Below are 22,324 nucleotides of genomic sequence, written 5' to 3'. Positions count from 1 at the left end.
TCACGCACTTGGAAACACTAAAGCCAAAATGGGAGCCACCTAGAAAAACTACAATTTTTGGCTCATTTTTCCAAATACCAGCCTGAAACTCTTTCTAAGGACTGTTGGCATCTAGTGGAAGTCCTAGGAACTGCAATCTGGGAGGACCTGGCCTTATAATAAAGGTGACAGCCATTGAAAATAGTGGTAGGGCTGAATTGTTGTTTTGGGGGGGATGGTTTGTCCTCTGGGTTTTGCCTGCCATATAAGTTCTGTTATACTCACAGACATTATTTTAACAGTTTTAGAAACTTTAAAGTGTTTTCTATCCAAACTACCAATATCCTAGCTTCTGGGCCTGAGTAACAGGCAGTTTACTGTGGGCATGCTTTTCATCTGAACGTCAAAATACTGCCCCCTATCCCAGACAAGTTTGCTGCAGAACTGACAGTGTACAAGCTTAATGCTTATGAACAGAGCACATTATTTGGGATGACATCCCCTCTTATGGGAGACCAAATAGAGCTGGCTGAAAGCCACATCTAGAATAAGCCATGCCTGCAATCTTCTGTTAGGCTACTGCTGCCAATCAGCAAGTAAGGTGCATATTGTCAACAGTTGAATCAATGAAGACATTAGGTTACTGGAAAGATTGTTAGTGGCCACAAGTGTCCTGTAAGTTACTGGCAACATTTTGCGAGTACTTTTTTGAGACATTTACAATATCTAACTGACAAGCGATTGAGATTGCGTCGTCTGTGGACCTACTGGTGCGGTAAGTAAATTAGAGTGGGTCTAGGGTGTCAGGTAGGCTGGAGGTGATATGATCCTTGACTAGTCTCTCAAAGCACTTCATGATGACGGACGTGAGTGCTACAGGGCGATAGTCGTTTAGCTCCGTTACCTTAGCTTTCTTGGGAACAGGAACAATGGTGTGAGGGTTAACACATTTAAATGTTTTACACCGCAGCCATTTAAACGTGTTAACCCTCGCAAGGCTGCCGGCCCAGACGGCATCCCTAGCTGCGTCCTCAGAACATGCGCAGACCAGCTGGCTGGTGTGTTTACGGACATATTCAATCAATCCCTATCCCAGTCTGCTGTTCCCACATGCTTCAAGAGGGCCACCATTGTTCCTGGTGCCACTGTAGAAATATTGATGCACTCCCAGCCAAGATGTTGCAAGTTACCTGGTGCCACTGCAGAAACATTGATGCTCTCACAGCCAAGATGTTGCAAGTTATCTGGTACTACTGCAGAAACATTGATGCTCTCACAGCCAAGATGTTGCAAGTTACCTGGTGCCACTGCAGAAACATTGATGCTCTCACAGCCAAGATGTTGCAAGTTATCTGGTACTACTGCAGAAACATTGATGCTCTCACAGCCAAGATGTTGCAAGTTACCTGGTGCCACTGCAGAAACATTGATGCTCTCACAGCCAAGATGTTGCAAGTTACCTGGTGCCACTGCAGAAACATTGATGCTCTCACAGCCAAGATGTTGCAAGTTACCTGGTGCCACTGCAGAAACATTGATGCTCTCACAGCCAAGATGTTGCAAGTTAACTGGTACTACTGCAGAAACATTGATGCTCTCACAGCCAAGATGTTGCAAGTTAACTGGTACTACTGCAGAAACATTGATGCTCTCACAGCCAAGATGTTGCAAGTTAACTGGTACTACTGCAGAAACATTGATGCTCTCACAGCCAAGATGTTGCAAGTTAACTGGTACTACTGCAGAAACATTGATGCTCTCACAGCCAAGATGTTGCAAGTTAACTGGTACTACTGCAGAAACATTGATGCTCTCACAGCCAAGATGTTGCAAGTTAACTGGTACTACTGCAGAAACATTGATGCTCTCACAGCCAAGATGTTGCAAGTTAACTGGTACTACTGCAGAAACATTGATGCTCTCACAGCCAAGATGTTGCAAGTTAACTGGTACTACTGCAGAAACATTGATGCTCTCACAGCCAAGATGTTGCAAGTTAACTGGTACTACTGCAGAAACATTGATGCTCTCACAGCCAAGATGTTGCAAGTTAACTGGTACTACTGCAGAAACATTGATGCACTCCCAACCATGATGTCGCAAGTTATTTTATACTTCAAGTGTCCTTGAGTACTGCTAGTTTTCTGTTGAGGGTGATAATTGGACAGTTATTTGCTTGATTCTGGGCAGCTTTTAGCATGGTTGCCAATAAGGCTGTGACATTATCTCTTTCATGATCAAAGATGTTTTGGTGTGGCTGCAGTGTAGCAGGACATTTCAGGCTTCTAGCGACCAAAAGGTTATGAGTTGAAATTACATTTAAGGCCGATTTCAAATTGTGGTCTGTCGTGGTAATTTCCCGTATTACTGTCACACCCTGACCATAGTTTGCTTTGTATGTTTCTATGTTTTGTTTGGTCAGGGTGTGATCTGAGTGGGCATTCTATGTTGTGTGTCTAGTTTGTCTGTTTCTGTGTTTGGCCTGATATGGTTCTCAATCAGAGGCAGGTGTTAGTCATTGTCTCTGATTGGGAACCATATTTAGGTAGCCTGTTTGGTGTTGGGTTTTGTGGGTGATTGTCTCCTGTGTCAGTGTTTGTACCACACGGGACTGGTTTCGGGTTTTCACATTTAAATTTTTTTTATTTTTAGTTTGTTCATGTATAGTTTTTCTTATTAAAAATCCATGAACTTCAACCACGCTGCGTATTGGTCCGCCTCTACTTCGACGAAAGAAAGCCTTAACAATTACTAAATAAGGAGAGTTTACAAACCACACACAAGTCAGAGTTATACTTTAAACTTAATATTTTAATAATATGAGCTTCACCATACCATTTGACTCTCAGATCAATTCAGTGTCTATAAATGAATTCTAAGAGTGTCAACATAATGGCAACTGAGATCTTTTATAGCAAAGATCCACCCCTCTCAACTCACAATGACGAATGAACCACAGATAATAGGAACTTCACAAAGGGCATTTTACTTGAAAGAGGGGTCTTTCTCTCTTTACTTGAAAGAGGGGTCTCATAGCCAGATAGTATTAGCTATAAATTATCGTTCAATTTGCTCTCTAAGACGAGGTTCTACTTCTCGTTCTTGGTACTTCCTATTAACATAACATTACCTCATCCAATGGCATATATCAATTGTCAATTCTAGATACTCCCATCTCAAATACCCCCCTCCTGGACAAACTCCCGGAGAGGAGTGAGCCTCTGGGTCATATACTATCTCAAGATAAGTGCAACATACAATGGTTCCAGCCACTGCCATACTCCTCCCCCCAATGGGAAGATGAGGGAGTGACTGGAGTACATACATAGTGGAGCCCCTTACATGGTTTCACAGATATATTCATTATGAAGACAATGTTCAATCCTGACTTCTCCCTTTCTGATATTCTGCCTATTACCAAACATGTAAAAGACAAGCCTGACCTCTCCCCTCTCTGGGCCCCAAGTGACTTTCCCCACATAAGCATGTTATGAAAATAAATAAAACATCTTATTTATCCATGTTACCTAACTAGTTCTGATTCAGCTACGACAGGCCACAGTACAAGGTTTTACAATCATTTAAGTCAGAATACTTTTTACTGCAACTATAGGCAAAGCGCAGGAATGTATTTGTGCCAATCTACAGTATCTCCACAGACCTGGTGGCACAGCAGCAAGTTCAGGTGGCTAGGAACCCAGAAGTTGAATCCCAAGTAATCAGCGTACAGCAGCATACTGTCCTTTAACATTAACACCTGCATTTTACTGTAACTACTTCGAGATTTACAGTGCCTTTGCGAAAGTATTCGGCCCCCTTGAACTTTGCGACCTTTTGCCACATTTCAGGCTTCAAACATAAAGATATAAAACTGTATTTTTTTGTGAAGAATCAACAACAAGTGGGACACAATCATGAAGTGGAACAACATTTATTGGATATTTCAAACTTTTTTAACAAATCAAAAACTGAAAAATTGGGCGTGCAAAATTATTCAGCCCCTTTACTTTCAGTGCAGCAAACTCTCTCCAGAAGTTCAGTGAGGATCTCTGAATGATCCAAAGTTGACCTAAATGACTAATGATGATAAATACAATCCACCTGTGTGTAATCAAGTCTCCGTATAAATGCACCTGCACTGTGATAGTCTCAGAGGTCCGTTAAAAGCGCAGAGAGCATCATGAAGAACAAGGAACACACCAGGCAGGTCCGAGATGCTGTTGTGAAGAAGTTTAAAGCCGGATTTGGATACAAAAAGATTTCCCAAGCTTTAAACATCCCAAGGAGCACTGTGCAAGCGATAATATTGAAATGGAAGGAGTATCAGACCACTGCAAATCTACCAAGACCTGGCCGTCCCTCTAAACTTTCAGCTCATACAAGGAGAAGACTGATCAGAGATGCAGCCAAGAGGCCCATGATCACTTTGGATGAACTGCAGAGATCTACAGCTGAGGTGGGAGACTCTGTCCATAGGGCAATAATCAGTCGTATATTGCACAAATCTGGCCTTTATGGAAGAGTGGTAAGAAGAAAGCCATTTCTTAAAGATATCCATAAAAAGTGTTGTTTAAAGTTTGCCATAAGCCACCTGGGAGACACACCAAACATGTGGAAGAAGGTGCTCTGTTCAGATGAAACCAAAATTGAACTTTTTTGGCAACAATGCAAAACGTTATATGTTTGGCGTAAAAGCAACACAGGTCATCACCCTGAACACACCATACCCACTGTCAAACATGGTGGTGGCAGCATCATGGTTTGGGCCTGCTTTTCTTCAGCAGGGACAGGGAAGATGGTTAAAATTGATGGGAAGATGGATGGAGCCAAATACAGGACCATTCTGGAAGAAAACCTGATGGAGTCTGCAAAAGACCTGAGACTGGGACGGAGATTTGTCTTCCAACAAGACAATGATCCAAAACATAAAGCAAACTCTACAATGGAATGGTTCAAAAATAAACATATCCATGTGTTAGAATGGCCAAGTCAAAGTCCAGACCTGAATCCAATCGAGAATCTGTGGAAATAACTGAAAACTGCTGTTCACAAATGCTCTCCATCCAACCTCACTGAGCTCGAGCTGTTTTGCAAGGAGGAATGGGAAAAAATTTCAGTCTCTCGATGTGCAAAACTGATAGAGACATACCCCAAGCGACTTACAGCTGTAATCGCAGCAAAAGCTGGCGCTACAAAGTATTAACTTAAGGGGGCTGAATAATTTTGCACGCCCAATTTTTCAGTTTTTGATTAGTTAAAAAAGTTTGAAATATACAATAAATGTCGTTCCACTTCATGATTGTGTCCCACTTGTTGTTGATTCTTCACAAAAAAATACAGTTTTATATCTTTATGTTTGAAGCCTGAAATGTGGCAAAAGGTCGCAAAGTTCAAGGGGGCCGAATACTTTCGCAAGGCACTGCAGCAGATTATCGATGCAACTAGACAAAGCCTGCAGGGGACCATGACTGTCAATTATTTTCGAAATGACATTTGACACCTGGGTTTTTATGTGCTCCAATGTTGTCACGTTTAGTGTCATATCACATGTTGAAGTTTTCCTCTCCTATGTTGTCCCATTTATTTCACGAGATTGTGTTTTAACATGTTGTCTTGTGATGTTAGGTTCTTATTTTTCAGAGTCAACAACTCACAGACACTAGAGAAGCTTAAAACCAAGTTTAATTCTGCCCAATTACTTCGCTACTATGGCCTATTTATTGCCTTACCTCCTCATGCCATTTGCACACACTCTATATAGACTTTATTCTATTGTGTTATTGACTGTATGCTTGTTTATTCCATGTGTAACTCTGTGTTGTTGTTTGTGACACACTGCTTTGCTTTATCTTGGCCAGGTCACAGTTGTATGAGAGAACTTGTTCTCAACTAGCTTACCTGGTTAAATAAAGGTGAAATAATATATATTTAAAAAAAGGGTCTGTACAGCTGTAATTCAGACAGCCAAACATTTCTCACCATTACAGGTATATATATCCCACTTAAGACACTCCTCCTCCTCTCCAATCCTTACATCTTATGGTTCCACAGGAAGAGGATAACCGGAAACTAAACTCTTATTACTCTCTTCGTGGGATCTGACCTCACCTCCTGACCTCAAGCCCTCCTTCGCCTAGTCCACAGATGTCCATCTGCCTCCCCTATAGAAGTCATTTGATCTCCTCCCGTCCACCCAGCACATTCCACAGCCACTCTGTCTTTCTACAGATCTCACTCCTTAATACACTAAGCGTCTGATCTATCATGTCTTAAATATCTCAATGTTCAACGTTTTGAATCCAACAGAGTAGTGTCATGGCGTTATGCTGACATTTTGCCTCCCCTTGTTGTCACATTTATTTAACATGCGATCATGTTTTCACATGTGCTCACACAGTTGATGTCACGTATAGTTTCATGGTATTACGTTGCTTCGCATGTTTTGTGTAGATTGTTGACCCCACAAATGTTTTTACATACATTTTAATCCACTTTGTAACACAATAAAATGTGAAGAAATACAATGGGTCTGAATACTTTTGCAAGGCACTGTGTATAACAAGAGAGAAATCGAAATAGGACAGAAATCAAGTTTCAAAAGAACTTGTAAGAGATTTTTTGTTTATAGTATGTACAACGGTCCTTCAGGTGGGAAAGGGGGGAGATAGAGACAGGTAATAGGTGCGGCCTGGGGTTGGCAAACTATTCATAATAACTCATATAGGAGGAATACTTCATTGGGATCTCATATATTGAATACTGCATTAATAACATTGAGAGAATGGTAAATATATCAGGGCTTTGGTCGAACAGATCTAGCAGCAAAATCAGTTTCACAAATAGCGACCAATTCCTACCAATGTACTGGGGCTTGGCTTAAGACTGTACCGAGTTGTGGCAAAAAAAAATGTACTTGTTCATTCGACAAGTCACCAAATACCCCAAAAACACTTCAGGTGGATCATGGGCATGACACAATACAGGATCAAAAACCATTTGTTTTGGAAATCTCTCTGGTATCTCAGATGGTGCTCTCATTGTCCCTGTCCAGGTCATCTTTGTTCTTAAAGATGCTGACCATGGCATGTCCATTGGGATTGTTGTTCCCATTGGCCTCCAGGGCTGTAGCCTTGGCCTGGCTTCGCAGTTCCAACTTCTTCTGCCGCTTGGACAGTTGCAGGTACAGCACCCCCCACAGCAGGTTGGCCAGGCCGTACAGACAATAGACCAGACCCAGGAACGTTATTCTACGGGGGGAGAGAAGGGACAAAGGTTAGAATAAAGTCCATCCATCCGTCCATTTATCAGTTGAGTTCAGTTGACTGTACCTGAATGCATGTGAGTCGTAGAATCTGCATGCTCCTTGACCCCCACATCGCTTTAATCCCCACTTCAGACACGTCCTGTCAATCAAAGCTCCAAAGTAGATAGGGGGAGGGATTCCACCTGCAAAACACACACACAAGTTACTAAAGTGTTTTACTTTCTCAAGTTCCTCAACCAAAGAAATAGGTTCTACGATTGTTCATACCCTCAACAAACTTATCTTACTTACCCAGAGTTCTGCCTATCAATGTATGCATCCCAAGAGCCAGTGATTTTAAATCGGGGTGTATAGATCTGAAACAAAACAAAAGCAACACATTGAGGGTTAACAAAGTTTGCAAACAAAAACAATACAAAAGTGATTCCAATCACAGGTGGGCAGTTTCAGTTGTGTAAAGTTAAAAAGTTCTAGAGGTATCTGTACTTTACTATTTATATTTTTGACAACTTTTACTTCACTACATTCCTAATGAAAATAATGTACTTTTTACTCAATACATTTCCCCTGACATGTTGAATGCTTAAGACTGGAAAAGGGTCCAATTCACACACTTAACAAGAGCACACCCTTGGTCATCCCTACTGCCTCTGATCTGGCAGACACTCAGAATCATGTCTGAGTGTTAGAATGTTTGCTTAATATAAGGAATTTGAAATGATTTATACTTTTACTTTTGATACATAAGTATAATTTTGAAATGACATGTCCTTTCACTACTTAAGTAAATTTCAAACCAAATACTTTTAGACTTTTACTCAAGAAGTATTTTACTGGGTGACTTTCACTTTAACTTGAGACATTTTCAATTAAGGTATCTTTACTTCTACCCAAATATGACAATTGGGTACTGTTTCCACCACTGGGCAGTTCCATCCATCCTAATGTCTTGTCTTACCTGAGCAGGACGATATATCCAGATGTGCCCCCGCAGGCAGAGACGAAGGCCCCCAGGACAGAGACAGCCATGTAGAACTTAAACATCCTGTCACAATCACTCTTCCTGGGGCACTGTCCCAAGATGGCGGACATGTTGGTTGGTGGAGCCATCAGCCCCCCCTTCAGCTCCTGCAAACATGTGCAGTTATGGAACTCCTGTGAAGAAGATTGAAAAAACAGAAGGAGAAACAGTGACTTTAAATTCATCAAAGTTGGTTACGGGTTTGACCCACAAGGGTGCGCAGGTTTTGGCTCCAGCCCAGTACTAACGCAACGGATTGTGTGGTATAGTATATAACATTCCGAAGTGTTCGCTGGAGTTCTACACTCGTATGTTGTCCCCATGGAAACAGAGACCTCTGTAACAACAGAGAGATGTGTTTATGTGTCAAAAGGCCCGGAGGAGTTGAGAGTAACTCAGAACACATTTAGACATTTAGTCAGGAGATGTCTTACCATCTCCTTGCCTATGCCCGTGGAGGTCTGGCAGCCAGCAAGACAGGGGGAGGCATAGGTGATGCCATTTCTGGCACACACAGGGTCCCAGTGTTTCAGGGAACAGGAGCAGCCCATGTTACACTGAGATAGCAAGCTCTCCTGCTGGTAAGACACCTCTGGAGCCCTGGGGGATAAAGGTAACAATGTAGCTATGAGTCAAAAGTGTGACAATGTATTGTGTTTATTGTTTTACACGGCAGTCCAGTGCAACGATAATGAACACAAAGACAAAGATCAAAGTTTGTATTTTGTTGTCTTATATTATCTAAATCAGTAGCAATAGTAATAGTCAAGCAAAATCAGATTTTGTAGCAATCCAAGCACACTGTGCTTCATGCCTTCTCTTAGAATCACTGTATAAATGCTAAGTCTCCAGATATTACATTTCTACAAATTCATTTACTCTTTTTACGCCATATGAACTACAGTATTTACCCTTGGTAACCCACTTCTTGGGTTGTCACACTGTAGGAAGTATTGGATGAGCAGGAGCCAGGAGAGGAACTAACCCTAACCCTAACCTTTACAGTGCTCCCAGAAAGTATTCCCTTTACTTTTTCAGCATTTTGTTGTGTTACAGCCTGAATTCAAAATGGAATAATATGAACTCAGCAACAAACAAAAAAAGTCCTCTCACTGTCAACTGTGTTAATTTTCAGCAAACTTAACGTGTAAATATTTGTATAAACATAACAAGATTCTACAACTGAGACACAAACTGAACAAGTTCCACAGACATGTGACTAACAGAAATGGAATAATGTGTCCCTGAAGAAAGGGGGTGTCAAAAGTAACAGTCAGTATCTGGTGTGGCCACCAGCTGCATTAAGTGCTGCAGTGCATCTCCTCCTCATGGACTGCACCAGATTTGCCAGTTCTTGCTGTGAGATGTTACCCCACTCTTCTACCAAGGCACCTGCAAGTTCCCTGACATTTCTGGGGGGAATGGCCATAGCCCTCACCCTCCGATACATTGAGATCCGGGCTCTCTCGCTGGCCATGGAAGAACACTGACATTCCTGTCTTGCAGGAAATCACACACAGAACGAGCAGTATAGCTGGTGGCATTGTCACAGTGGAGGGTCATGTCAGGATGAGGCTGCAGGAAGGGTACCACATGAGGGAGGAGGATGTCTTCCCTGTAACGCACAGCGTTGAGATTGCCTGCAATGACAACAAGCTCAGTCCGATGATGCTGTGACACACCGCCCGAGACCATGATGGCCCCGCCACCTCCAAATCAATCCCGCTCCAGAGTGCAGGCCTCGGTGTAATGCTCATTCCTTCAACGATAATTGCGAATCCGGCCATCACTCCTGGTGAGACAAAACCGCAACACTTTTTGCCAGTCCTGTCTTGTCCAGCAACGGTGGACAAGTCCTGTCTTGTTGCCGGTGATGTCTGGTGAGGACCTGCCTTACAGGCCTACAAGCCCTCAGTCCAGCCTCTCTCAGCCTATTGCGGACAGCCTGAGCACTGATGGAGGGATTGTGCGTTCCTGGTGTAACTTGGGCAGTTGTTGTTGCCATCCTGTACCTGTCCCGCAGGTGTGATGTTCAGATGTACCGATCCTGTTCAGGTGTTGTTACACGTGGTCTGCCACTGCGAGGCCAATCCGCTGTCTCTCCTGTCTCGCTGTACCGCTGTCTTAGGCGTCTCACAGTACGGACTGTGGCGTACAGCTGGTCAGCCACCAGGGGGAGACTCGTCGAGGCCTGGTAGCAGATGGGGTGTACATCATGAGGCGATGGCTACATCTGCTGGACGTGCCAGGTCTCGACGGGCTCCCCAGCCGTGACTAATTGGGGTTGATTGGGAGCTTGTGAGTAATCAAGGGCGGATTGCTCACCAGCTGTGCAAGGCCCATAAAGCTGCCAGAAGGGCAGCACACAAAGGGACTGGGGGAAGTAAGGTGACTTCCGTGTAGTTGGAGACAGTGCCCGAGCGGAAACGAGGGAATTTGAGTTTGTGTGCCAAACAGGATACAGCAAGACCCGGAGCCCAGAAGAAGGTATCCCGGAGAGGGTCTCATGGGAGAGACCTATCCTTTCCTTTTTTGAACTATAATTTAAATAAAACACCCTTGAAACTGAGCTAATCATTCTCTGTCCATGTCTGAACTGGGTAAACGTCTTGACCAAACCCCCTGGTCTGCCACAGGACATTGACATTTATTGCCCTGGCCACATCTACAGTCCCCATGCCTTATTGCAGCATGCCTAAGGCACGTTCACGCAGATGAAAAGAGACCCTGGGAATCTTTCTTTTGGTGTTTTTCAGAGTCAGTAGAAAGGCCTTTTTAGTGTCACTGTGACCTTAATTGCCTACTGTCTGTAAGCTGTTAGTGTCTTAACGACCGCTACACAGGTGCATGTTCATTAATTGTTTATGGTTCATTGAACAAGCATGGGAAACAGTGTTTAAACCCTTTACAATGAAGATTTGTGAAGTTATTTGGATTTTTACGAATTATCTTTGAAAGACAGGGTCCTGAAAAAGGATGTTTATTTTTTTGTTGAGTTTATATATACTTTTTACACACAATACACCATTATGACGAAGTCAAAACATGTTGGTAGGCATTTTTGAAAATGTATTGAAAATTAAATACAGAAATATTGAATTTACATAAGTATTGACACCCCTGAGGGAATACTTTGTAGAAGCCTCTTTGGCAGCGATTACAGCTGAGTCTTTCTGGCCAAGTCTCTAAGAGCTTTCCACACCTGGATTGTACAACATTTGCCCATTTATTCTTTTCAAAGTTCTTAACTCTTTCAAATTGATTGTTGACCATTGATAGACAACCGTTTCCGTGTCTTGCCACTCAGGAACATTCACTGTCTTATTGGTAAGCAACAACAGTGTAGATTTGGTCTTATGTTTTAGGTTTGTCCTTGCGTAATGTGTTTTATTGGATTTGTCCCCAAACATGTTTGTTATTCACAACAAAAAATGAATTACTTTGCCACATTTTCTGCAGTATTACTTTAGTGCCTTGTTGCAACATTTTTTATTCTGTACAAGCTTCCTTCTTTTCACTCTGTGAATTAGGTTAGTATTGTCGAGTAACTGCAATGCTGTTGATCCATCCTATGTTTTCTCCTACCACAGCCAGTCAATTCTGTAACTGTTTTAACGTCACCATTGGCCTCATGGTGAAATCCCTAAGTGGTTTCCTTCCTCTCCGGCAACTGAGTTAGGAAGGACGCCTGTATATTTGTAGTGACTGGGTGTATTGATACCCCATCCAAAGAGTAATGAATAACTTCACCATGCTCAAAAGAGATATTCAAGGTGTTTTTTATTTTATTCTTTACACATCTACCAATAGGTGCCCTATGCCCTGCGAGGCATTGGAAAAACCTCCCTGGTGTTTGTGGTTGAATCTGTTTTTGAAATTCACTGATTGACTGAGCGACCTTACAGATAATTAATTGTATGTGTGGGGTACACTATTATTGCAGGCAAAGTAAGTCTATGCAACTTTTTACGTGACTTGTTAAGCAAATCTGTACACCTGAACATATTTAGGCTTGCCATAAGAAGGGGGTTGCATACTTATTGACTTAAAGACATCTTTTCATTCTTAAGTAATTTGTAAAAAATTTAGAATAACATAATTCCACTGTGACATTATGGGGTATTGTGTGTAGGCCAGTGACACAAAATCTCAATGTAATCAATTTTAAATTCAGGCTGTAACCTAACAAAATGTATATTACATGAACTACAGTACTTACCCTTGATAGGTCATGGTGAGGCCAGCCACCTCTGAGTTGTCACACTGCAGGAAGTACTGGATGAGCAGGAGGCAGAAGGAGAGGAAGGAGGAGACGATGGAGAGTCGGGCGGCTCCCAGAACGCTCAGCTTGAACCGCTTCATCACCAAGCCTCCCACGATGACCCCAACTGCCACCGCAGGCAGGTTCATCGAACCTGGACAGAGACAGACAAATCAAGTCTGTAGTACTTTATTTTCCCAAAAGTGGTCAAATCATTTGCCATGCAATCACATCTAAAAAAGGCTAAATTGAAGGATTTGTAAAGACTGTCAGGAAAGTAGTTGAGCATAGATGGATACATGTGTATCAGCATGATTTATAATGTCTGGCATGTGTATAACTAATGCATAGCAGAGTATTTTAAATGCACGGTTACTGCTGACAGTATAAGCTATGTGGGAAAAGTGTTGCATGACAGTCATGTACAGTATGAGCTAGATACTCGTGGACAAGTGGTGGTGAGTAATCAGGTTCGCTACTGTACTCTCTAATAACAGTACAGAGTGCTCTTTCAGTTTAAAGTTGCTGCTCACACATGCACACACTTTTAGTCATGTTTATCTCAGTCACATGTTCTTTCAATGGCAACATGGCTTCGGCTCTCTTCTGAGTGAAGGAGAGAGAAGAAGAGAGAACGTGTCTGGGTGTGCCTCTTGTACTGTTGCCGACCTATCAAGAAGATTGCCTTGGAGGGAGACTGCCCGTAGACCTGCTCCATGAACTTGGGTTTGAAGGTGATCATCCCTATGAAGCCATTGAATGCCACCACGGACGTCAGGATGATCAGCAGGTAGACTTTGTTGCTGAACAGCCTTTTCAGGGACGGCGCAAAATCTGGAAATAACAAGAAATAACAATTCAGAAAGGCATATTGTAGTATTCAGTAACGTCAAAATAGTTGGAGGCAGGGAAATCCAATGTTCATCAATACATTGATCACTCTAGTATAATGTCATAGATTGGTATTTGTCATGGTATTTGTAATCATTTGGCTGTAGTCAGAGTCTGTACTGTCACTAAGTTGTCGGTCTTGAGCAACGCTTGGTCCTATATCTCGCATAGATTAGTGATTAAATGGGGTCAGGGGTTTGGGGTCTGTTAAGGGTCAGTGGTCATACTCTGGATCAGGTTTGTCTAAGCTGTAATGTCCATCAATGATTGAAGACAATTCAAGAATTCCGCCGCCCCAGTTCCATTAGTCACTAGCCTCTTTCCCCAGCACCTAACAACTCTGGGATCACATATTTGAAAGTATTGGACAGATGAAGGTTAGATATCAGAAACACAACTTTGGGCAAGGTGGAGCCATTACTTTTTCCAACACCTATCCCACCCTCTCTGAAGCTAGGCGAAGGGACTAGGAATGTAAATGGAATCAATCCCGCAATACCTTTAGCCATGGCAGCCATGGTGACAGGCTGTGGTGTATCCTCCTCAGTATTGTCCTCCGGTAGGAAACTGCCCTGCTCCGGCTTCACCTCTGGGGTGTCAGAGGAGCTCTTTGCCTGTATGTCCTCCTTCTGCCTCTTTTTGCTGGGGCTCTTGCACTGCTTAGCCAGAGTATTGGGGAGGAACCAAAATGGAATCCCAGCCAGGAGCATCAGGAAGCCAGATACCAGGAAGCCTAACCACCAGGCCCCCACCCAGCGAGAATCCTTGTGGTTGATGGAGATGCTCTCTGTGGGTAGGAGAGAGATACAGATGTGAGTATGAGGGTGAACATGGTCAGTTGATCAGACATTGCCTTAAAATAAATAACTGGGCTGCTGAATTCATATTCCATGATAATCTGAAATAATAGCAATAATATCAATATCAATGTTATCAAGTAATGCTCAAAATGTGAAGACTCAGCTACATGGCTCAATTAGCAAAGAAATCCCTGGTAATCTTAGCTCTTTAAAGACCATCATACTACACAGCAAATTCTCCAGTTGAATAAACACAGATTCTTACATTTAACACTGTTCCAGTGTCTATACAGGTCCACACTTTTCAGTGTTAAATTAACACTTTGCTTAGTGAAAGGTCTTTCGAGTAGTTTACCTTCCATGACTGTACATGTTAGTGGTGACAGAGACATGGTTGTTCATTGATTTTCAGTCTTGTGACCATCACCAAGTGAGATCCAAAGTGAATATGTTTTCATTACAATCAAATTCTTTAAGACACTACAATAATGAGTGCACAAACATGAAGAACACCTTCCTAACATTGAGAACTACTGGCCCATGTTGACTCCAATGCTTCCCACAATTGTGTCAAGTTGGCTGGATGTCCTTTGGGTGGTGACCCATTATTGATACACACGGGAAACTGTTGAGCGTGAAAAACCCAACAGCATTGCAGTTCTTGACATAAACTGGTGCACCTGGCACCTACTACCATACCCTGTTCAAAGGCACATACATCTTTTGTCTTGCCCATTCACCCTCTGAATGGCACAAATACACAATCCATGTCTCAATTGTCTTACGGCTTAAAAGTCATTATTTCACCTGTCTCCTACCCTTCTTTTACACTGATTGAAGTGGATTTAACAAGTGCCATCAATGTGGGATCATAGCTTTCACCTGGATTCATCAGGTCAGTCTATATCATGGAAAGAACAGTATGAAGTAATATTTTGTATACTCTGTATTTCATAAGGCCTAGTTTTACCCTAATACAGTGGCCTGAAACTCGTGGTTTTACAGGCCACTTCAGGTCTGCAAGTCACACTATGCTGGCTTGCAAAGTCATGTGTAATTCCTATTGGAATCCAGCCAGAATGAGAATATCAAACATTTGGAATTGTTATTCACTCGCAACCTGCATTCAGCATGATTGCCAGGGTTGGGAAAACAAAGATATGACGGTACCTAAAGCATCTAAACTTGAACAACCATTTCAGTAATGGGTGAAATAAGTCCAAGTAACAGATTGGATTAGTTTAGAACAATGTATGTTATTTATATTTGAATTGCATAAAGTTAATTAATCAATCAATGTACATTTAAAAAATACAGAAATTGAAACAAACAATTGAAAAAATCACCCTGTAATAGAGCAAGCTCGGATATATGATAATGATGGGTGTGGTTTTGGTTCAACACTGGTTATTAACATCAACACTGGGGTTATTTTACACCACTGAGTGTTAATTTAGCTCGTACAGAGTTCATTTAACTCCTGAATTAACATTAGAAATGTTTATTCGAAAAATCAAAAAAAGTGAACACTGCCCAATTTGCTGTGTGGATAAAAATATACTATTCTAGATAGATAGGATAATTATTATCTTAATGCAAACAGATTTAAATGTCTCTATGTTAAGGAATGACCTTCAGCACCCAAAAAGTCCCAACCAATAAACCTAGATGACCAAACCGTTCTGCAAACAAACCACACAAACAACTACCCTCTGACACGATTTAGCAACATCATAGAAGTTAATCAACTTCAGATTCAACCCAAATAGATGGATTAAATTCAAATAAATGAAAATCAAATGTATTTATAAAGCCCTTCTTAAATCAGCTGATATATCAAAGTGCTGTACAGAAACCCAGCCTAGAACCCCAAACAGCAAGCAATGCAGGTGTAGAAGCAACTTAGTAACTAATAAATGAGGCAAATGCAACATGATTATTAGTAACACATATTCCACCATAAATACAATATTGATGTGCACATATAAATACACCCTAACTTACATAAAATAGACAATGTATGATTTGTTAATTCAAGAGTCGGTTACCTAAATCCACAGAGCCAATGTCCACATAGATCTTGGCACAGAAGGAGCCAAACATGAAGCCGAATACAGGCCCCAGGATGCCAACAGTCTGTAGACACGCTGAGGCAGAGGAGACAGAGAGACTTGTTCAGATACAGTTCAAGCAACAGAAAAGACAGTAGATTCAGCTGAAGTTAGTTCGATAGTTTGGCCATATTCGTTTGCCATATGGTTTGCTGTAGCTGATACATCTAAGTCAGTATTGCTATTTGCAGGATGGCAGATTTTGATATGGAATGCCTGAAGAGGTTGTTTCTCACCAAGGTTTACACAATACAAGTGGGAGGTGTTGGGTGAAGTTGCCCCAAGATGCTGATCTTGGGTCACTTTTCATTTCCCCACTAATGGTTAAGTTTAGGATTGAGGAGGGGAAGCTAATCCTAGACCTACGTCTAGGGGAAACTTCAACTGGGAGCGGTGTGGTATGGAGGAGGTTGAAGAGATGCCGTACGGTATAAAAAGAGGTTTACTACCCAATGTTGATATGGTACACCTGAAAAGTGTTTAACTAACCAAGGTAGATGGCAGTGTTCTCCTTTCTGGCGTAGTCGTCCAGATAGGACACTCCTAAAGGCATGACAGGTGTCTCTCCGATCCCTCGCAGCATGTTACCCAGGAAAACATAGATCCACATGGACGAGCCTGCCTCCTTCTCACAAGCTGTGGGAGCACAAAGCACGCTTTCTTAAATCCTGGGGGCTCAAAAGTGTGCATATTTTTGTTTTTGCCCTAGCAATAAGACACTTGAGTCAACTTATCCACTCATCAATCCTTTAAATCAGGTGTGTTAGGGCTAGTACCAAAACAAAAAAGTACACCATTTTGGTTTCGTAGGACCAGTATTCAGGGAAAAAAAAGCATACAATTAGGATCAACTTTCTTGTCCTTAAGGGTAAAATGGTCTTGAATACACAGTGCTGCTCCATAAAAAATAACTTGTGGCAATTTTTTATATTTTTTGTACCTTTCTATCCAATTTTGTGATATCCAATTGCGATCTTGTCACATCGCTGTAACTCCACAACGGGCTCGGTTGAGGCGAAGGTTGAGTCATGTGTTCTCCCCGAAACATTACCCGCCAAACCACGCATCTTATTAACACTCGCCATGTAAAGCCCAACCCGGCCAAACCCTCCCCTAACTCGGACGACGCTGGGCCAAAATGTGCGCCGCCCTATGGGACTCCTGGTCACGGCCAGTTGTGACACAGCCTGGAATCAAACCCGGGTCTGTAGTGACGCCTGTGGCACTTTTAACCTGTGACACACCATTTATCTGAGATTGGCGCAGTGGAGGTTGGTAAGGAGGAACTATAGAACAATGGGCTCATTGTCATGGCTGGAATGGAATAAATGGAACGGAGTCGTGGTTTCCATAAGTTTGATACTGTTCCCTTAATTCCATCCCATGTATCCCATGTATTTCATTGAGCCAGCGATACTGTATGTAGACTACAGTTCCCAGATGCAGCCAGACTCTGATGCTGCAGTGATGGTGAATGACTCGTTACCTGCTTTACTCGCAGCTGTAGACAGATCATTTATGACCAGATGACTCGTGTTGGCCAGACAAGGCAGAATACTTTCTGTCGAGTTTTCCTCAGGTATATGTGACAGGGTTGTTTCATATACATACCTGCATGGGAAAGAAATGAAATGTATGTTTCCTCTGTAAAGTGATACAGTGGTTCTGAGAAGGCCCTTCTTCATACCAAGCATTTCTTTGTTTTGTTTTTTTTTTGTACCACTTCTTTTGTAGAAGTGTTAAGATTTTCTCTCAATTCTTTATTGTCAAGCCTCACGTTCAATTTACATGTATACACTATTCACAAATATAAACCGCCTAGAGATGAATAGTCAATAAACCCAATAAGAGGTGTACTCACTGTCCCTGGAAGAAGTGTGGCAGAGCAGTTAGGAAGGCCCCAGCAGCCATAATGAGACAGCCAATCCCTATCAGTCTGGGCCTGTGGAGCTTTGCCCCAAAGTAGCTCACAAATGCAATCACCAGCAGGTTACCTGGTAGGAGAGAGAACAGAACCATGACATGGCCAATGAGTCATGGTTATGGAGCTAAAGTTAGAAGGCAACACCTTACAGGGCACAGGCTTTTACTGTTCAGAATCAAATCAACCCCGATACGTCTTGGAATGTATTTCTTAAATGATTGTGAGCAAAATGGTGAAAATTCCACCGAGCCCGTTACAGGCCTTTAACTTTCGACCTTATTTGTCCCAGAGGAATTTTGGTTATGCAGCAAAGACCACACATTAAAAAAAACATGGCATGGTTAGGTGGAGGCCTTGAACTGTGCTGCTTACATAGATGTTCAGGACAAGTATATGGGGCTATGGGCCAGGGTCTGATGTCCTCTTGTAGAACAATAAACATCATCTATTGATTTCGGGCCCTGTGCAAACAAGGCCTTAGGACTAAGTACTTAGGACATTAGGCCTACCAATCTCAAAGCTGCCATCGATGACTCCTATAAGTGAGCTGGGGATGTCGAAGCGTCTCTCTATCTGGGTGACAGAACTCTTCATGTAGCTTCCCCCGAAGGCTTTTGCGAAGTACACAAAGGACAGGGAAACCAGGAACAGCTATGAAAATAAACACAAAGCAGAGTTAGATGAAGGCAATGTCCCTAGAGTCTAGATGTTGATCTGGGGCCAGATTTGTGTTTCTCCAGATTCTAGTTAATGTCGGGGTTTGGGAAGGGTAAACTGACATCCAAAATCTACCCAGAGCACACAAAACAACATCGAAGGGTCAGGAAAACATGAGTATGGATCGTTTGACACCACTTCCACTGTCCTACAGTTGATTGTTCATAAGACAGGACATCTACTGTAGTTCAAGATGATCCTAAGGAAACTAATAATACCCAGACACAGCAAGACTCATTTGACCCATTTGGAAAAGGTGTTGTCATCCAGCCATGTGCTGATATCTCTTCAGTTATGGGATTCATAACAGACAAAGTAACAGGTTATCGACCACCATAACAGTCAGTTCTAGGGAATAACTTGAATAACTGTTATTGATCTATTAAATAATGTTAAATAAAAACACATCTATAAGTGAATGTCTGTACAGACACTGTCTTTCAACCAAATATTTAGGTTGAAAAACTGCTTTGTCATTTTACAGGTCTGGCTGTTGGATGACTCAGCAAAACATGTAACTCTTGTATCCACCCCTCCTGCTTCACCACCTTTTTACCTATTTGGCCTCCCACACCTTCAGTCCCTTCAGTTCAGATATAGTTGTTAGTCAATCTGCCGTTGGTGTTTTTTCTCTCTAAAAGACCGAACCTGAGCTGTACAGAGAATAAACAACTACAGAGTTGTCGGTAAAGGTCTGGGTCAGAGGCTCTCTATGGAATACGTTTACACAATCACTGCAATCCCATTTGCCATAGTACACAGCAGCGAATAGAACAGCCAGGCTTCCATGTAAAAAATCTTCCCAACGTGAAATAGTTCACAATAGTTCTGATCTTGTTCTGATTGTGACGTCATGCTGTCAAATTTCCCACAGCGTGACAACGTTGCCAGTTCAATAGTTGCAAGCGTATCTCTTTATGTGGATGACTGAGCTCGTGAGGATGCTTCCCTCTCACACCTTCTAACTCTTCTGTGGGCAAGTGCGTATGCTTCACACATCTGCCAATCGATGGTGACAAGGAGAATTGACACTGACCAATCAGAAGCTTGTTGAGGCATGAGGTCAGCATATAAATACCCAGACTTGAGCACCAAAGTTGACGTGAGAAGATATTTTTGGGGCACTACTTTTTGGATTGACAGTGCATATATTTGTCAGTTAGATAAATACATAAGTCAAGGGCAAGGGAGGGTGAGAGAGAAACATCCAGATGAGCCCAGCCATCCACATAAAGAGACGCAATTATTGAACTGGGAACTATTTCACGCTGGGAAGATTTTTTTACCTGACACAGGCGGCCTGTCAATACTTGACTTACTTAGTCGTCTTCATTCCTATATGGAACATAAGGCTTCCACAAGATAATGGCACTATTCCCTAGTTTCTGCCTGTCTGGCCAATACCTCAGTCAGGCTTATTTCATCTTCTTCAACATTTACTTCTCTCTGTCCAGGATACGTATTTTTCAAGAGACACCAGTTAAGTTCTCCTTGCAAGTTCTGTGTGGACCACTATTAAGTTCCAAATGTTTCTTTCCAAGTACATCTGACTTGACTGTTTCTCTTCATCGTCTACTAGGAGGCACACGTCCTTACTACCCTGAATACCCTGATGAAGACGTATTGAGGAATTAAAACACTGACCTTCAGTTTGGAGCAGCAAGGCACCCGGGGCGCCTTAGTTTCAACACTCATGATGACCTCCGCGGTTGACACAGGTAAATGTAGAGTGAACCAGCGGACCTACGGGCAGACAGACGGCAAGATCTGGGGTTGACTACTGTGATGATCAAAAGCCTTCCGGTAGAATCACATTTTCGGAGGTACACAAATGTCAGCGCAGCTATGCAGGTTAAGCATTACATAATCATTTTCTCCTCCTGTTGCTCTAGTCATTATTACCAATTATCATTCAAATCAATCAACATACTATGTACAACACACACTTTCCAGCACAAGAAATGTTGTGAAATATAGTATATTGATTTTTTTTAAATACAAAAATACCACTTTTTACCAGTGCAGCAGCAGAGGTCCCACGAGGAGATGGAGAGATGTGTTAGAGCGGCAGAGGATTTCACTGACAGGACTTTGGTTGAAAAGCAAACCTTTATCTTAAAGAGGCATTATAGCCCAGGTAGTTTGGATCCTGGATGTTGATTGGCTGAAACTCAAACATCCATTCTACAGTAATCAGTAACCTGCCGGCCACCACTCATGTGAACTCTTTGATCATGTCGACATTCAGGTCGTCCCCTAAAAAAATGTGAGTGACCATGAGAGAGGTAGGGACCCAACCATAGGAATCCTGGAGCAGAGTCCACAAGGTTCACGGAACACTATCACAGACTCAAAACAAATAGACAAACAAACATGCTCACACATTTACACACACAACCGCTGAACTCATGGAGAGAATATCATATGAAAGACTCCATGACACACCGTAAATCCTCTCCTTGAGTCCTACTACTAAAAATAGTGCATTTTACAAGCAGGTCGGGTAGAGCTACCAATCTTCTACAGACTTGCAATAACTAAGGTCCCCTTTTCCCTCCCTCGTGAAACGCATAAATGCTTTTCTAAGGCTGGGTGTAACCGTGCCTGTTCAAAGTCTTCCAGGCCTTTGTTGTAGAGTTTCCAAACAATGTCGCTCTCCCTCAACTGAGGATGGGACAGGAAGGAGGCTGTGGAACAATGGTTCTCAAACAGGGGAGCTAGAACACCTAGTGGGCCTTAGAGTTCTGACGGGTCTCTGGAAAAACATGGAAAAACCGTGAACATGCCAACATGAATATAAAAACATCAGCAACAAGAACACGACATTTTATGGGAGAGCACTGTTAGTTGTTTCAAGGTGAATATGTTATTGTTGAATACGAAGACAAAAGGGTGAGTGACATTGTGCCATTTCATTTCAGTGGGGGTTTCCTCTTTAAAATGTTCTCCGAAAATATTTCTATTGTTCTTACAGGGGGTCTCCAGATTAGAGGGGTGTCTCAGTAGGCCCCGCAGAGGAAAGGTTGAGAGCCCCTGGCAGCCATAGAAACGGATCCTGATTGGTAGGTAATAGTGCACCTATATAGCTCTGATAGGATTAGCAACTTTCTTTGAATTCAGCTAATCAATGCTGACGTTAATGTATCAGGTTAATCTCAATCGATACTCATGTTAATTAAATTCATGCAAATTCGTCAACAAAAGTCAACTGATTGTGATACGTAAACGGTTGTTCAATGCAGAGGCTTCAGTACTTTATTGGAAATGAATCAGCAAAATCAAAGTGGTTACAGTTCTTGAAATGAACGTTTCAATAAAATAAGAAAATCACTTTCAAATTGGAGCTGCAGTCATTT

General features: G+C 42.3%; 1 protein-coding gene and 1 long non-coding RNA gene across 3 annotated transcripts; one reads left to right on the top strand and one right to left on the bottom strand.

Annotated features, from left to right (window-relative positions):
- Positions 1-6,446: 6,446 nt before the first annotated feature.
- Positions 6,447-20,705, bottom strand: slco1d1 (solute carrier organic anion transporter family, member 1D1). Of its 2 annotated transcripts, none has more exons than XM_064938262.1 (14): positions 20,613-20,705; positions 18,761-18,902; positions 18,189-18,321; positions 17,814-17,938; positions 16,817-16,963; positions 16,265-16,363; positions 13,916-14,203; positions 13,195-13,359; positions 12,484-12,679; positions 8,699-8,864; positions 8,202-8,398; positions 7,535-7,599; positions 7,308-7,425; positions 6,447-7,226 (listed from the first exon to the last, which is right to left on the bottom strand). In XM_064938262.1, exons 1-14 carry the CDS (start codon positions 20,661-20,663, stop codon positions 7,001-7,003), a joined length of 2,118 nt encoding a protein of 705 aa, XP_064794334.1. In that variant the 5' UTR covers positions 20,664-20,705; the 3' UTR covers positions 6,447-7,000. The 2 variants fall into 2 exon arrangements, with proteins under 2 accessions (XP_064794334.1, XP_064794335.1); XM_064938263.1 differs by lacking the exon at positions 20,613-20,705 and adding an exon at positions 19,525-19,867.
- Positions 20,568-22,306, top strand: LOC135514719 (uncharacterized). The gene is made up of 2 exons (XR_010451725.1): positions 20,568-20,686; positions 21,943-22,306. It is a non-coding gene; the product is annotated as an uncharacterized LOC135514719 (long non-coding RNA).
- The last annotated feature ends 18 nt before the right edge of the window (positions 22,307-22,324 follow it).

This window comes from Oncorhynchus masou, chromosome 26, assembly GCF_036934945.1.
Source record: "Oncorhynchus masou masou isolate Uvic2021 chromosome 26, UVic_Omas_1.1, whole genome shotgun sequence".
Lineage (NCBI taxonomy): Eukaryota > Metazoa > Chordata > Actinopteri > Salmoniformes > Salmonidae > Oncorhynchus > Oncorhynchus masou.
The sequence above is the reverse complement of the archived record's forward strand: the minus strand, read 5'-3'. Positions and strand labels throughout refer to the sequence as shown.

Coding starts and splice junctions, on each gene's coding strand:
- slco1d1 (XM_064938262.1), bottom strand. CDS start 20,663: ATGAGTGTTGAAACTAAGGCGCCCCGGGTGCCTTGCTGCTCCAAACTG. Junction 8,865..12,483: donor CTCACCATGACCTATCAAGG/GTAAGTACTGTA, acceptor TTTATCCCCCAG/GGCTCCAGAGGTGTCTTACC. Junction 7,426..7,534: donor ATTGATAGGCAGAACTCTGG/GTAAGTAAGATA, acceptor TGTGTTTTGCAG/GTGGAATCCCTCCCCCTATC.